The 15339-nt window shown below is 47.8% G+C and overlaps 1 protein-coding gene across 11 annotated transcripts in view; it reads left to right on the top strand.

Annotated features, from left to right (window-relative positions):
• Positions 1 to 14113, top strand: part of LRP8 (LDL receptor related protein 8) — a 76014-nt gene extending 61901 nt beyond the window's left edge. For 7 of the 11 annotated variants that reach the window (XM_081816965.1, XM_081816964.1, XM_081816967.1 and 4 more), the window contains 7 exons: positions 259 to 400; positions 1601 to 1753; positions 2618 to 2842; positions 4902 to 4970; positions 8909 to 9081; positions 10088 to 10264; positions 12583 to 14113. In XM_081816965.1, coding sequence (XP_081673091.1) covers positions 259 to 400; positions 1601 to 1753; positions 2618 to 2842; positions 4902 to 4970; positions 8909 to 9081; positions 10088 to 10264; positions 12583 to 12621 — 978 coding nt within the window. In that variant the 3' untranslated portion in view covers positions 12622 to 14113. The remainder of the gene's footprint in view (positions 1 to 258; positions 401 to 1600; positions 1754 to 2617; positions 2843 to 4901; positions 4971 to 8908; positions 9082 to 10087; positions 10265 to 12582) is intronic. The other 4 variants (XM_081816969.1, XM_081816970.1, XM_081816974.1 and 1 more) reach the window with 2 other exon arrangements.
• Positions 14114 to 15339: the final 1226 nt, after the last annotated feature.

Below are 15339 nucleotides of genomic sequence, written 5' to 3'. Positions count from 1 at the left end.
TAGCTCAGCATTAATGAGCAGTCTTCAGGACAAAGTGCAGAACCAACAAATAACCCTCTGTGACAGAAAGAACCAGAGTATATGCCAGAGATTAGAAGCTGAGAGCCCACCCCTCCACCCCCCATGAATGTGTGGACAGGAGAGCTCAGGGGAGATGCAAGGGCAGTTCTTGTGACAATGGTTTGGGACCAAACTCTCAGACTGAGGTCATGCCTTTAGGCTCTAGACCTCCCATCCTCTGCATCTGTACCCCCACAGGACAAGGTGTTCTGGACAGACCTGGAGAATGAGGCCATTTTCAGTGCAAATCGGCTCAATGGCCTGGAAATCTCCGTCCTTGCTGAGAACCTGAATAACCCACATGACATTGTCATCTTCCATGAGCTGAAGCAGCCAAGAGGTGAGCCTTGCCTGGCCCCGGGTCCCCTGCCCACGGCTTCTCCCTGCACTAGTCAGGCTGCATGCACATTCACGGAACGCAACGTCCCAGTGCCCCCAGGACACATGGCAGTAGCCCCTCTCGTTGGGACCGTGCTTTGCTGTCACACATTTTACCTCATTTCCTTCAGCTCTTGGTGAAATAAGGCTGGGTGTAAAAACCATGTAAAGTCCCATTTGTACCTACAAAGAGTGGGTATTACTTTTCTCATTTAGGAAGCTGGGGCTCAGAAAGGTAAAATGACAGAACTAAAACCCAAACTTAGGTCCGTCTGATTCCAAGAGCTCTTTCTGCCATGAGGGAGCACGTCGCCTCTCTTTTATGATGGGTACCCATTTTGCAGCTGTATAAGCTAATGTATCCTAGGGCCATGGAGCAATCTGGCTCGTCGGTTAGGACCAGAAGCTGGGAATCCTGCTCCTCGGGCGCCCCGGGCTCTATTGCTAGGATATATGCTCAGTCTACCTGTAACTCAGCTGTGGCCGCAGGGTGATGGTGGGAAGGCACAGGGGAGAGAGGAGATGAACTTGGTGCCTGATTCTAGACCTGGAAGGTTAAATAAGAAGGAGACATGGCATGTGGCATAGTGGGGGAAACACAGACTTTGGAATCCAATAGACCTCGGTTTAAATTCCGGCTGTAAAATTGCTAGAGTTATAACTTGGACCAGTTTGTGCTCTTTGAGCCTAGGCGTCTCGTATCTGTCATTCCGAGGCATGCACCCACCTCTCAGAGTTGTCATCAGGACTGAAGGAAAGTGGTGGGGGTGGGGCGGGGGGTGGGGAGGAACACCAGGTACAAGGCTGGGAGGTGCCCAATAAAAGTAGGCGAGAAGGGGGCGCCTGGGTGGCTCAGTCGTTAAGCGTCTGCCTTCAGCTCGGGTCATGATCCCGGGGTCCTGGGATCGAGCCCCGCATCGGGCTCCCTGCTCGGCGGGAGGCCTGCTTCTCCCTCTCCCACTCCCCCTGCTTGTGTTCCCTCTCTCGCTGTGTCTCTGTCAAATAAATAAATAAAAAATCTTTAAAAAAAAAAAAAGTAGGCGAGAAGGCTTTTGGAGCAAGCCGAGTGGGAAGGACCTCATCCTCGGGAGAAGGGAGGACTTGGCATGTCTTGTCTTTGCTCCAACGCTCTCCCTCTCTCCCTCTCTCTCTGTGCCATTAGCTGCAGATGCCTGCGAGCTGAGTGCCCAGCCCAATGGCGGCTGTGAGTACCTGTGCCTTCCTGCTCCTCAGATCTCCAGCCCCTCTCCCAAGTACACGTGTGCCTGTCCTGACACCATGTGGCTGGGCCCAGACATGAAGAGGTGCTACCGAGGTAGGCAGACCTACCAGGACGCTGGCCCCTGGCAATGTGAGACCCCTCCTGCTAAACTCCTCCCTTGGCTTCTGGAACGCCATATGCTCCCAGTTTTTGTCTGTCTTTTCTGGCTGCTTGTTGCCTCCTTTACTTTCCTTGAATGCTGGTGTCTCCCAGGGTCTTTCCAAGGCTTTCTCTTCTCACTTCCAAGAAAAAAATGCACGTATACATACAACATTTTAAATTCAATTTCATGGGGTTTCTGGAGTCTCTTGAAGACCTGAAATTACGAATCCTTATCCATATGGCTTCGGTTACTATTTCTATGCAGGTGACTGTGAGCTTGCCTATTCCTCACCTAGAACTGAACACAAGACATAGAAGCCCTTTCGTGGTATGACTGGGACTAATAGTTAATACTTCAACCGTATAAGTTTATATTCAGTGTCCAGTCTTGATACAGGGCTAAGGCCTTTGGTTTGAGCACAAATTGCTATATAAGATTTATGTATTGTGATTTCCAGGTTCAGTTGTTTAAAGTGGACTGAGAATTTAAATCTAGCAGTGTAACAATATACATGTAAAAACCCTTTTAGACTTACATGATTTCCCCCTCTCCCAGTCTTTTAGGGTGGTCTTGCCCACGCCTAATTCTATAGCCTTGTTTTAATGACTTGTCTTAAATCAATGTGCGGTATGAACACGAAGTGCTTGGGATTCAACTAAAGAAAAGGTCAGAGCCCATTCAGGAGGTTTAGGGAAGGCTTGGCATTTGAGCTGAGCCTTGAGGATAACTTCATGTATAATTCGTAGAGGCAATAAGTTAGGCATAAAGCAAGAGAATTCTCTGTCCGAGTGACCTCCGTGGCATTTCCCCTCCAGCACCTCAATCTACCTCAACTACGACGTTAGCTCCGCCCACAACGAGGACACTAGCCGACACCACGAGAACCCCTGGGACCACTGTCCACAGCCTCACCTACCAGAACCGCAGCACAGAGACACCAAGCCTGGCAGCTGTGGTCCCAAGCTCAGTTGGTGTCCCCAGGGCTCCCAGCATCAAGCCATCTACCCCAAGCCCTGCAACCAGCAACCACTCCCAGCACTGTAAGGAAATGAGTTCTGCGTTCTTTCCTGACATGAGAGGGGCCTTCGGGGAGCCAGGATTGGGGGGGCCGGGGGGGTGGGGCGGGATATGTGGAAGAAGAGATCATACCAGAGCAGAAACTTGGACCTCTCTGAGGAAGCAGGTAGAGGTGCCCACCTATGATTTAGGAGTCTCAGGTGCCCCTACCTTGTAGAGGGTCCTGTGGGAAGCCACCTCCCTATCTCTGAGCCTCAGTTTCTTCACCTACAAAGTGGGAATGATAATTACCCTTCCCCCTCCTGCTTCACGAGATTGCCTGGAGAGACAGAGGAGGTGGTGTAAACAGAAGGGCTCGCATGCAGAGCCTCTGCTGTCCCTGGGCGTGTGCCTGGCTTCATGTGGTACTGACCTGTGGATGTGGGGGTGTCCCTCTGGTCTGGAAACCTCAGAAGCTCTGGTCTCTCTTCTTAGCCCTCTCAGCCAGTTCCCCAGATAGTAATACCGTCACTATGGTCTGCTTGTGCCTCTTTCCAAACCCTGGCATGAAAATAATTATGTTCAGCACTTACGAAGTCATCGGGAACAGTAACTGTCACGGCCAGAAATGTTCTGTCTCATTAGCCAGCAAATACCTTTTTAATTGAGTCACCTGCCAGGGCGAGTTCACTTAAGAAGATAAACCATCTTTAGGGGCGCCTGGGTGGCTCAGTCGTTAAGCGTCTGTCTTCGGCTCAGGTCATGATCCCGGGGTCCTGGGATCGAGCCCCGCATCGGGCTCCCTGTTCCGCGGGAAGCCTGCTTCTCCCTCTCCCACTCCCCCTGCTTGTGTTCCCTCTCTCACTGTATCTCTCTGTCAAATAAATAAATAAAATCTTTAAAAAAAAAAAAAAGAAGATAAACCATCTTTAAAACTTCTTCCCACATGTGGCCCAGAAACCAAGCAGCTTGGTAGCACCTTTCTCATCGGGCCCATCCTGCTGGCAGATGCTGGCTTTGCAGAGTTGAGCGCTCACCCTGAAGTTCGGAGAGGCAGGTGGCATGAGTTCCAGGCCCTCGCGGCTGGGGCAGAGCTTCGGGAGCTCAGGGTCTCCCCTCCGGCTTCCTGCCGCTCTGGGCCTGCTCCTCGCCGTCCGGGGCTTGCTCAGGCGCAGTGAGCGGGCGGCACTGTTGCCACAGGCTTCCCAGGCAGGCCCCCCGCTTTGAAGCAGGCAAGGCTGTGCCAGGCACCGGGCGCAGGAAGCTCTCTACGTGAATTACCTCATTTGACCCTCACAGTGTCCCCAGGAGGTAGGTAACGTGCCCACACAAGAAGGAGCGCTGGGATTTGAACCCAGGATGTCTGACCCCGGGAGCCTGTGCTTTTGGTGTATCCCATTGAACTACTTATTGAAAATAAGCTGGTTGGGGCGCCTGGGTGGCTCAGTTGGTTAAGCGACTGCCTTCGGCTCAGGTCATGATCCTGGAGTCCCGGGGTCGAGTCCCGCATCGGGCTCCCTGCTCGGCGGGGGGTCTGCTTCTCCCTCTGACCCTCCTCCCTCTCGTGCTCTCTGTCTCTCATCCTCTGTCTCTCAAATAAATAAAAATAAATTTAAAAAATCTTTAAAAAAAAAAAAAAGAAAGAAAATAAGCTGGTAATGCAGACGGACACACAGACCGCCCAAGCAACGAGACAGAGCAATAGATACGGGCTGGAGAAGACCGTTGCCTCGGTCAGTCAGCAACATAGAGACCTAAGTGTTTAGTCCGCCAAGCACCACCCGCACACACAGCTTCCTGGCATGTGGTACTGTGGGAAGGGTAAGGGACTCGGGGCACACGTCCCGGGTTTGGGTCCCAGCTCTGCAGCTTCTCTGTGAGTCCCCAGAACCCCAGTAAGACTCTGTTTCCCCGTGTGTGAAATGAAGATAACCTCTGTCCGAGTTTTGATAGGATCTGGAAAGACTGAATTGTTAGGCCTTAGCCAGGATCCTCACCTTGGAATGAGGGCAAGAAGCAGTTGGGTAGTTCTTACAGCTTGAAGTCAGCAAGGACTTGGGCTCACGGTGATGGAGCGTCATTCTGCACGTTTGTGTTTTGCAGATGGGAATGAAGGTGGCAAGATGGGCTCAACAGTCACTGCTGCGGTCATTGGGATCCTCGTGCCCATGGGTGAGTGTGGCCCCAAGTCTCTAGGGAGATGAGAAAACCCGAGCTCGGGCTCTCGGGAAAAGCACTAGCACGAAACACTTAGCACACTACCTGTCCCATTGAGGAAACTGTGGCTTAGACTTTTTCTGCCCCGGCAGCCTTCTTGCCCACTTCCCAGTGCTGTCATTTGGTTTCTTAGCTTGGCACATAAGGCCCTTCTGGACCTGGCCCCAGGCAACTGTCCCAATGCCTCCCTATTCCCCAGCGTTCACACTCCGCATGCCGGCCACGTGAAGGTGAACTGCTGGCTCCGTGGGCACAGGGCTGGCGCCTCTCTTGCTCGCCCCTCCCCCCAGCTCCTAGCAGTGGCTGGCACATGGTAGGAAATAAAATATTTGTTGAATTAATGAGGAGCGCTGCTTGCCATTCCTTTAGTAAATTGTGCTGTCTTGCTTCCTTTCTGTTTGGTTTTCAACAAACATTTATCAAGCAGCTGCGATGTAGCAGACTGTGATAAGTGGAGAAAAGGTGGTTAAAAACGAATAAGACACGGTTCCTGTCCTCCAGAACTTTAGTCTTGTTGGAGAGACACGCATAACAGATAATTAATTGGACGATGACATGGGAAGTCTAAAATTAAGCCACAGGCAGTCCAGTGGAAGCGCTGAGGAAGTACTTAACTTGGAATCGGAAGAGAAGGGAAGTGGGCAGGGAAGGTTTCCGAGTGGAAATGACGGGTAATGACTCAAGCCGAGTCAGCCCAATGAAGAAGAACCCAGAGCAATCCAAGCAGTGAAAACAGCAGGAAGCAAAGCCAGGAAGGGGAAATAGCATGGGAGAGCGGGTGCGGGTGGGTTTGGAACTAGAAGTTTGATATGGCCAAAATACAACATTTGGTTAAAGCTCACAGAGAACCACAGAGGCTGATTTATTCTCTCCCACCCCGCTGTTCACATAGTGTCCTGAATATGCTGTCTCTTGGACCAGTCTCATCTCTTGGTGGGGTCTTCGAATTGCCACTGCCCATTCATAGGTTGATCTCCCTTGCTTGCCCACGGGCACCTCAAGGACGAGGACTTTGCCCATTTATCTTGGAAATCCCCAGTGTAGTGGTGAGCTAGTGAGTGAATGTTTTCAAAACTTCTGCACTGTGCAGGGGACTCTGCTGAGTGCCAAGGATCCAGGGAAGAAGAAGATAAAAGACTTTAAGAGCCTTCAGTCTTTAATCAGACTTGGTCCTCAAAAGTGATGCAGGAGGGCGCCTGGGTGGCTCAGTTGGTTAGGCGACTGCCTTCGGCTCAGGTCATGATCCTGGAGTCCTGGGATGGAGTCCCACATCGGGCTCCCTGCTCAGCAGGGAGTCTGCTTCTCCCCATGACCCTCCCCACTCTCATGCTCTCTCTATCTCATTCTCTCTCTCAAATAAATAAATAAAATCTTTAAAAAAAAAAAAAAGTGATGCAGGAGTGGTGTTAATGTGTATTACACCATGCTGTAAGAGCAGCGTGATGCCCTGCGGAGGAGAGGGAGTGGTACTTCCCGAGAAGATGCCGTTTGAATTGGCCTTGAAAGGCTTTAACAGGAAAGATGATGGGGAGACTGTGGCGGGCTGATTTTGAGTAGAGTAAGCGGAAAATACCCTGAACATTGTTTAATGAAAGAGAAGCCCTTTCCTGCCATCCTGTACTCGATAGAAGGGCTTGTGTACTCTGTTTCCCTGATAGAACCCCCTCCGATATAATTAATAGTTTTAATTTCTGCTCTTCTGAGGGGTGAAAGATGAGTATTCCTTCCCTGGCATTTCCCTATGAGGTAGAGTATCTTTTCATAAGCTTAATGGCCATTTACATTTCCTCCTTAATGCATTGCTTATTCCTAGTCTTGTCTGGTTTTTCTGTTGGTTCTGGATCTTATTCTTATTTGTAGAAATATTTATACATAATGAATATTAAACCTTTGTAATATAGGGGTGCCTGGGTGTCTCAGTTGTTAAGCGTCTACCTTCGGCTCAGGTCATGATCCCAGGGTCCTGGGTTCGAGCCCCACATGGGGCTCCCTGCTCAGCAGGAGGCCTGCTTCTCCCTCTCCCACTCCCCCTGCTTGTGTTCCCTCTCTCGCTGTGTCTCTCTCTGTCTAATAAATAAATAAAATCTTCAAATAAATAAATAAATAAACCTTTGTAATATACGTTACAGATATTCTCTTCCATACTCCCACTTGATTTTTAAATATATTTGTGCTTCTTTTTGCCACACATAAATTTAAAAATTTTAAGTATCCGATCTGTTCATCTTTCATGTTACGATTTTTGGGTTTCGTGTTTTGCTTAGGAAGGTCTGCCTCACTGTAAATTATTAAAATATCTCCCCATATATTTTTCTACTAAATATTATTTTATATTTAGACAGCAACCCATTTGGAATTTATTTTAGAGTATGCTGTGATGTAGAGATTTAACTATTTTTTTTCTACTGGCCTCTTTCATTTTCCCAAGACCATTATTGAATAATCCCTTCCTCTGATTTGAATTGTCATCTTTATTATAAACTACATGCCTATCCATACTTTGATCTGCTTCTGGGATGTTCATTGTCCTTCACCAATTGTCTGTCTGTTCCTATATACTGCAAGAACAACTTCACGCTAGGTTTTAATACCTAATAGAGCATTATTGTTCTTGCAATATTTTCTTAGATTTTTTTTTTCAACTTCTCTTCTAGATAAACTTTAGAATCATCTTAATGATGGAATCTTAGTCTTTGGATGTATAAGTTGATGTGGGGAGCATTCACATTTTTATAATATCGAAGCTTCCCATCCAGGAACATGACACTTCTGCCAATTTACTTGAGCCTTCTTTTATATCCTTCTGTAAAATTGTATAGATCAAATAGGACTTGCACAATTCTTGTTAGGTTATTCCAGGTATTTTATAGTTTTTCGTTAAGCTACTGTGAATGTGTTCTTATCCCATTCCATTTTCTAATTGGTTATTGCTGATTAATAAGAAAGCTATTGCCTTTTTTGTTAATTCTTGATGAACTGAAGTTATTTCTAATAGTTTTTCATCTGCTTTTCCAAGATTTTCTGAACATATGGAACTGATAATACTAACACTTTGGTTTCTCCCTCTCCCCTGTGTGTCTTCTTCCATTCCTGATCTGGTCTCACGCCAGAGCTAGGTCTCTGGAACAATAAACAGTAGCGGTGGTGACAGGTGTCCTGGCCTTGTTCCTGTCTTTAATGAGTATCAATGATCACAGGCTTACCAAAGTAAAAAAGTCCCTCTCGAGCAGCCTGGATAGCTGTCATCAGCCTCCACTTGAAAGCTCACGGTGATCCCCTACTATCTTGTGAAGCTGCTTGCCCCATTTTTGCCCAGCTGTGTTAGAGAATGTCCTCCTTTACTCATTCATATGTTCATCAGTTGCACGGCAGAGCCGGTGTCTCCCTGCTGTGTCCCCTTCTAGAGATGCTCCTCTTCTTGCAGAGCCCCAGCCCACCATCCACCCTCCATCTGGGGAGAGAATGGTTTTCTCAGAGAATTCCAAGGAAGCCGCAGCGTTAGGACGAAGGTGTGGTGAAGAAATTCACTCAGTACACGTTACTGAGCGAGGCAGAGCGATGAAGACACAGTCCGTGCCCACAAAGAGCTCAGTCTGGTTGGGGGTACACACACATATAAAGTACAGTACCGTGGGCTGGGGGCACACAGGAGGGAGCAGCTGACTCTTCCTCTAGAAGCAGAGGAGACTTTGCGTTTGAGCTGGGTCTTGGAAGATGGGCAGTTAATAAAGGAAGATACAGGAGCAGGGCTTCCAAGCAGCAGAAAAAGGACATGCAGAACCACCTGAGGAACAAGGGGCAGGAAAGTTGGAGAGGGGGCGAGAAATGCCCTGACATCTGAGCAATGGGCTAGAGCCTACTGGAAGTTCAGTGTGCTGTGTCCCTTTCTCCAGCGGTAATAGCCATGCTGTGCATGAGTGGCTACCTGATCTGGAGAAACTGGAAGCGGAAGAACACCAAAAGCATGAATTTCGACAACCCGGTGTACAGGAAAACAACGGAAGAAGAGGACGAAGATGAGCTCCACATAGGGAGGACTGCTCAGATTGGCCATGTCTATCCTGCAGTAAGTATCCCTTGCTGGAAGAATTCCTTCCTTCTCCCTTCCTTCCTTCCTTCCTTCCTTCCTTCCTTCCTTCCTTCCTCCCTCCCTCCCTCCCTACCTCCTTCCTTCCAACATTTATCAAGAACCTACCATGCGCCAGACACTATTCTAGGCCCTGGGGACACAGAAATGCTGGGGCAGGTGGTTGGGGTGGAAATGTATCAGGACCACCTCGTAGCTAGAGGCTGTTCCTAGGGTAAAGAAACCAAACGTCTTTCTTTCTGCTGAGTACGTTTTCAGAACCTTTGGCCTGGAAGGGTAACTGTGGCCATGCGATTGAGATGTGTTCATTTCACACAAACACTGTGTGCTGGCTGCAAGCCCAGCGCTGTCCCGGATATGCGCTGTGCACAAGGAAGGAAGCAATGTACCCACTTCCGAGGAGCTGGGGGGGGTGGGTGAGAGTCACTTACTGTCGGACAGCTGTGTGCGAGTGCATTGGTGGAGCTCAGGAGTCTCTTCCAGGAAGCTTTCCCTGGTTTCTCTGTTCTTCCACAGCCTCTCTCCGTCCCAGCACCTGTCACACTGTAGTCAACTTGTCTTTTTGCTCATTGGTCTCCCCACTAGACTGTGAACTCCTTGAGGCCAGGATCGTTGAATTCATCTGTTTCCCTGGGGCCCAGCACAGCATAGCGTACTGGAGCCAGTACATATTTGCTGAGCAAACGCTGAGGGACCATCAACAAGGGAGCTGTTAATTCTGTTTGGGAAACCAGGCAGGGAATGTCTCCCAGAGGCTGTGATAGATGAACTGTATCCTTGAGAGGTTAATAGCAGTTTTTCAGCAAGAGAAGGAGGAAAATGGCATTCCAGAAAGAAGCAGGTGCAAAGGCTGAGGGGTACAATAGGGCCTGGCTTGTTGGGGGAGCGAGGACCGCCAAGTGTGTGGAGCGGATGTCGTGGTTGTATAGCAGAGTCAGGGGGCTGAGTGTGACCTCCTAGGTCATCCAGTCCATCCCCCTGTCAGGCAATCAGCAGCTTTGATCACCCACTGTGGGCAGAGCCCTGTCTTGGGGAGACCAGAGAACTGGAAGACCCAGCCCCTGCCCTCAAGGAGCTTTTTGTCTTGCCGGGGGAACCAAGGTCACAGCCGCACCAACTCCCGAAGAACCCTCTTTCCGAGCTGCCTGTCGTCAAGTGCAAGGTAGGGCAGCGCCACTCCGAGTCTGAGGGGCTGGTGAGTGAGGGCGTGAGCCTAGGCAGGTGCGGCCCATCCTAGAAGGCGTTCTGGTCCTGGAAGGCTGCAAATTGTAAGCTGGGTGTTGGGGCAAAGAGGAAAGAGGAGTTCACTGTAGACCGAGGAAGTGGCCCGAGGAAGAAACGATCGCGTATGGGGCAGAGCAGACTGCCTTGCCGTGGAAGCACATTATTCATGAAGGGGAGGCATAGGAAATGAAGTTGAGCAAGTGAGGAGGGCTGGCAGATGGCCTTGAGACTTAACCTCGGCCAATCACACAAATAGGTGCTTGACCAAGTTTTACAGATTGGGGGTGGGGGGCAGTGGAAGAAGCGTTGAGCTTAGCCTGAGGAGGTGGCTCCCAGTTTCACTGCTCCGTAGCCTTGTGGCCTTAGTCACTTCTCTCTGCTCACTTCTATTTGTAAAGTAAGAATGATAACCCCCATTCTATCTGCTTCCTAAATTCATAGCGTTCAGGTGAGACAGCACGTGTGCGAGAGCTTTTGTGAGTTACAAAGCACTCTACACGCGTCAAGTGGCGCTGTGTCCCAAGGAGCAAATAACGCCTCTGGAGGAGCCATTCCTGAGGCATCTAAGGCCCGAGGAATAAGCTCCTGCCGGCTGCAGAGAAATAGAGTAGGAAAGGGAGGAAATGGACATTTAGTGGGAACCTCCTGTGTGTCAGACACCGCTTGGTGTTTGATGTACATTTCCTTGTGTAGTCTTCACAGCAACTTTATAAAGTTGATATGATTAGCCCCATTTTGCAGATGAGGAAACTGAGACTAGAGAATTTGAGTAACTTGCCTAGGGTCACCACTAAGAAGTGGAAGAACCAGGACAAAAACTCCAGGCTGTATGTACACAAAAGTCCATGCTCTTTCCACTTACATCATGGGGTAAATAGCCTGGGAGCTCTGAGAATCAGTATCCTCAACAACCTGTTCTCCCCGCTGTCCTTTTCTCAGGTAGCTCCACCATCACTGCCTTTGGTCTAGAGATCTGTCCTGGAGAGAGAGGGAGGGTAACCGGACTAGAAGAAGAGAGTCTCATTGTCTCTATGTGTCTATGCTGGTAAAGCAAGGCCATGGCATTCACGCAAAACCACAAATAACCCAAAGATGATTTGAAAGGTAGTGGGGTCACTTTTTATTGTCTGTAGCCTGTCCACAGATGGGAAATGCTAGTCTGGTTCTATTTTATTATGCTGGCCAGGTTGATCTAGAATACTCTGGACCCCACGTGTGTTAAGCACTCTACAGAGATGCTCTCGTTTGGTTCCTCAACAACTCTATGTGGTAGGTCCTGTTCTTACTCCCATCTGACAGATGGTAAAACCAAGGCTCAGAGAGGTAAAGTGGTTAGCCCAAATTCACTTAGCTAGGAGGAAGATATTGAAACACCGGGGTCTGCCCAAAGGAGTGTACCCAGGAAATGGAAAAGTGGGAAACAGGATTACAACAGACCCAGTTGGGGAAAGCTAGATGTGTAGCCTGGAGGAGAAAACACTCAGAAGGAAAGGAAGGGAACTCAGACACTGTCTGCAGATTTCAAGGGTTGTCTGTATAGAACTCTCTTGAGTCTAAGAGAACCGGGGAACATCGGAATATTTAGAGAAAGAGATTTCTTGTCAGTAGAGGAAAGAGGTTAAGTCCACTGTCCACTCTTCCAATGGAATAGACCAGCTCAGGGGTTAATGGGCTCAGCCCACTAACGGTCAGCCATTTGTGACAGGGGAAGTCTAGCATCTAATGACTAAAAAGTAGGGTTGAGGGAAAGAGGAATTGAATTTAATTGACCTGTATTGCCTTCCGATTCTGTATAATCAGTTAAGAGGGTTGCAGCGGATCGCCTGCCTAATTGTGACTCACAAGCTAGAGACAAGTAGCTAATGGCCTGGTATTAAACATTTGCCAGAGCTAACCCACTAATGTTGAAAAAACCTAAAATCCTCTAAGGAAGGACTGAGAAACTTGAGATCTCCCCAGCACTCCTTGACAACGAGGTAGAAGAGAATGATGGAGAGAGCAACAGCTCTGGATTCACACAGGTCTGGGTTCAAATTTTAGTTCACCCACTTGCTATGTGATCCAGGACAAATGTTAAAGCTCATTGAGTCTCCGTTTCCTCATCTGTAAAATAAATATGACAAACCTGTCTCTTGGGCTAGTATGAAGATTATGGGAGCTAATGCCTATAAAGTCATAGAATGTCTGCTGCCTGGTGGGGACTCAGTAAATCACTCCTGTGGGTCTAATGGTGATTTCTTTGCTCTGTCTCCCCAGCGAGTGGCATTAAGCCTTGAAGATGATGGACTGCCCTGAGGATGGGACCACTCCCTTCGTGCCTCATGGAATTCAGTCCCATGCACTACACTCTCTGGATGGTGTATGCCTGGATGAAGGGGTTTCTGTGTATGGGTGGGTGTGTGTGTGTGTGTGTGTGTGTGTGTGTGTGTGTGAGATTTCTTTTTAATTTATGTTGCGGAAAGGTAACCACAAAGTTGTGATGAACTGCAAACATCCAAAGGATGTGAGAGTTTTTATATGTATAATGTTTTATACACTTTTTAACTGGTTGCACTACCCATGAGGATTTCATGGAATGGCTACTGCTGAGTGACTAACATGATGTACATAACCAAATGGGGCTGATGGTACAGTAGCTTACTCATCATTTTAAAACTATATTTACAGAGAGTATTTGGTTTGGGGGGAGCTTTTTTAGATTTTGCAGTTTTGGGTTTGATTTTTTTTTTTTAGTATATAAAATGATTATGCTTTGTGGCTATCCATCAACATAAGTGAAAAAAAGGAGAAAACACTTCAACTCCCTCCCCCACTTAGATTATTTATTAACATATTTCAAAAAATAAGATTAGTCCTATAAATAATTTAGAGACACAAGAGTATTTATTTTTGGTATGATTGGCCCACCATGCAGACTCTGTGTGCGTTTACGTTTCTATGTGTATGTGTGTGAGAGAGACAGATCTGTAGAGAAGAGGCGCACCTGGGGCTGTTCGAATCCATACAGAGAAGAACATGGGGAAACAGTCCATGGAGGGGTATCTGTAGTTTTCAGAGAAGCCTTTGGAAATTTGGCTCAAAAAAAATGGGTGCCGTGGTTTGTGTAAACACATAGTGGAAGAGGCAGATCTTTTCCACCTCTGGCAACTCCTGGGATCCTAGTCCATCAGGCATAGCCTTTCAGTTCCCCTATGGCTGCTGGGACTCCCGCTCGGGCTTTCTCTTCTGTGGCTGGGGCCAGTGCACAGACTTCACACGGTGCCAGAAGTTCTTGTGAGCTCAGGCGAGAATACGCCCGAACCTCGGCTCCTTGTTTTAAAGTTCGGCATTTCAAGTAACTTCCTTTTCCTTCAGGATGCTTGGGTTGAATTCATTATGTTTCCTCTGAAGCACTCCTAGGGTGCCATCCTTACTCGTGGAGAGCTAAGTGGAGACATTTCTAGAACAGCCCAAGTTTCCTGTAGAGACTGGCTCAGGCACTGAACCTCTGAGATTGGCAGTGGGTGAGGATAAGGACAGTGGAATAGGTTCTGTTATATCTCTATTTCTCCCTTTCCCTTTCCCTTCCTCTCTGCCATTTCCTGTAAGTGGGGGAAACAACATAGGCTTGCTACCATCATGTGTTCATTTAGATGAAAGTAGCTTTTGGCTGAAGTCAGAGAAAGTGGCCAAACTTGAAGTCCTACAAGGGGGAAATGGCATATACAACATTATCGTATATTGGATATATATGTTCACACAGGGATTTGGTTTACTACTTTGTAAATAAAAGGAAAAACTCTGGGTATATGTATAGATTTTTTTTTCATTATGGACACTTTTCTTTGTTTTTCCTGGGCGTTGGGAGAGGTGGGAGAAGTGCTCTTTTCTCTTTGTGGGGTCTGCCATTGAAAACATACTCCTACCATCCCAGACGGAATTCTGTCCCCACCAGCTCTCTCTTCCAAGATCTGATCTTTTCTTAACTCTGCTGTTCTGCCACTTCACTCCCACCAGACAGCCAGGGACAAGACATGTGAACAAATTGAACAAATTCTGACACCCCTCCCCTCAGCAGCCCCCAACTCAGTGAAGCTTGGATATCTCACCAGCTTGATATCCTTCGCATTTCCAGGCAGGCATTCGGGAGTTCTATAACCCTGCTCCTAGAACCTTTCTTCACGTCACTCATGATCTCCTCACTTCCGAGAAAAACAACTGTGTTCTGGAGCCTTGGCCCTATGCTCTGCATAAACAAGCAATTTCCTCACGATATGCATGTGTTGTAGTCCTGAAACATTCATTGAGAGGCAATTGACCTAAAGACCAATACCAAATAGGATTTTAAGAACAGGTGGCCAACTCCTATGGAGCTTAATCACTTACTACTATTCTTTCAAGAATGGAAAGTAAAATTATTTTTGACTGGAGAAAAATGACAAAAACATTGAGATTTACACGAAACAAGCAACTTTTTCTATGACCCGTCTCAAAGAAATAGAATTCCCTGGGGAAATGAGAACGGTGACTAATGTGTAGTTTCTAAACTGTCAGTCAGATCCTGCCCTTCCCAGAAAAAAACAAAACAAAACAAAAAAAATGGAGTCAGGATGGTTCAGCCTGAGATCTCAAAAGGATGATGAGACACAACTTTCTCAGAGACATCCATGTTTCCTGAATATGCTACAGCTGCAGTTTGGAAGAGGCGGCTACGGAAGCAAGCTACGGAAGACCAACTGCAGAGTCCTCACGTGTCCGATGGTAGTCAATAAGATGAAATCTGAGGAGGCCAGGTCCATCCTCCCTCTCTAGTCTTGGAGGCTTCTGAACCTCATTTTGAGGTATAATTGCATTTCTGTTGCCTTTTGCCCCTGTGCTGTCATATACCTACAGCCAATAACAGATCATAGAGTCATCGGACTGTAGAGCCAGAAGGAAACCTAGACATGAGGCCAGGAGGGTAGAAGATTTATCAGACATTTTTTTTCTCTGTTTAAAAGAAACTGGTCCCAGACCTTTTCTTTCCTTTCCTTC

The sequence above is a fragment of the Leptonychotes weddellii genome, chromosome 4, assembly GCF_054177405.1.
Source record: "Leptonychotes weddellii isolate Sample4059 chromosome 4, ASM5417740v2, whole genome shotgun sequence".
Classification (NCBI taxonomy): Eukaryota; Metazoa; Chordata; class Mammalia; order Carnivora; family Phocidae; genus Leptonychotes; species Leptonychotes weddellii.
Note: the sequence above shows the minus strand (reverse complement) of the source record. Positions and strands in the feature narration are given on the sequence as shown.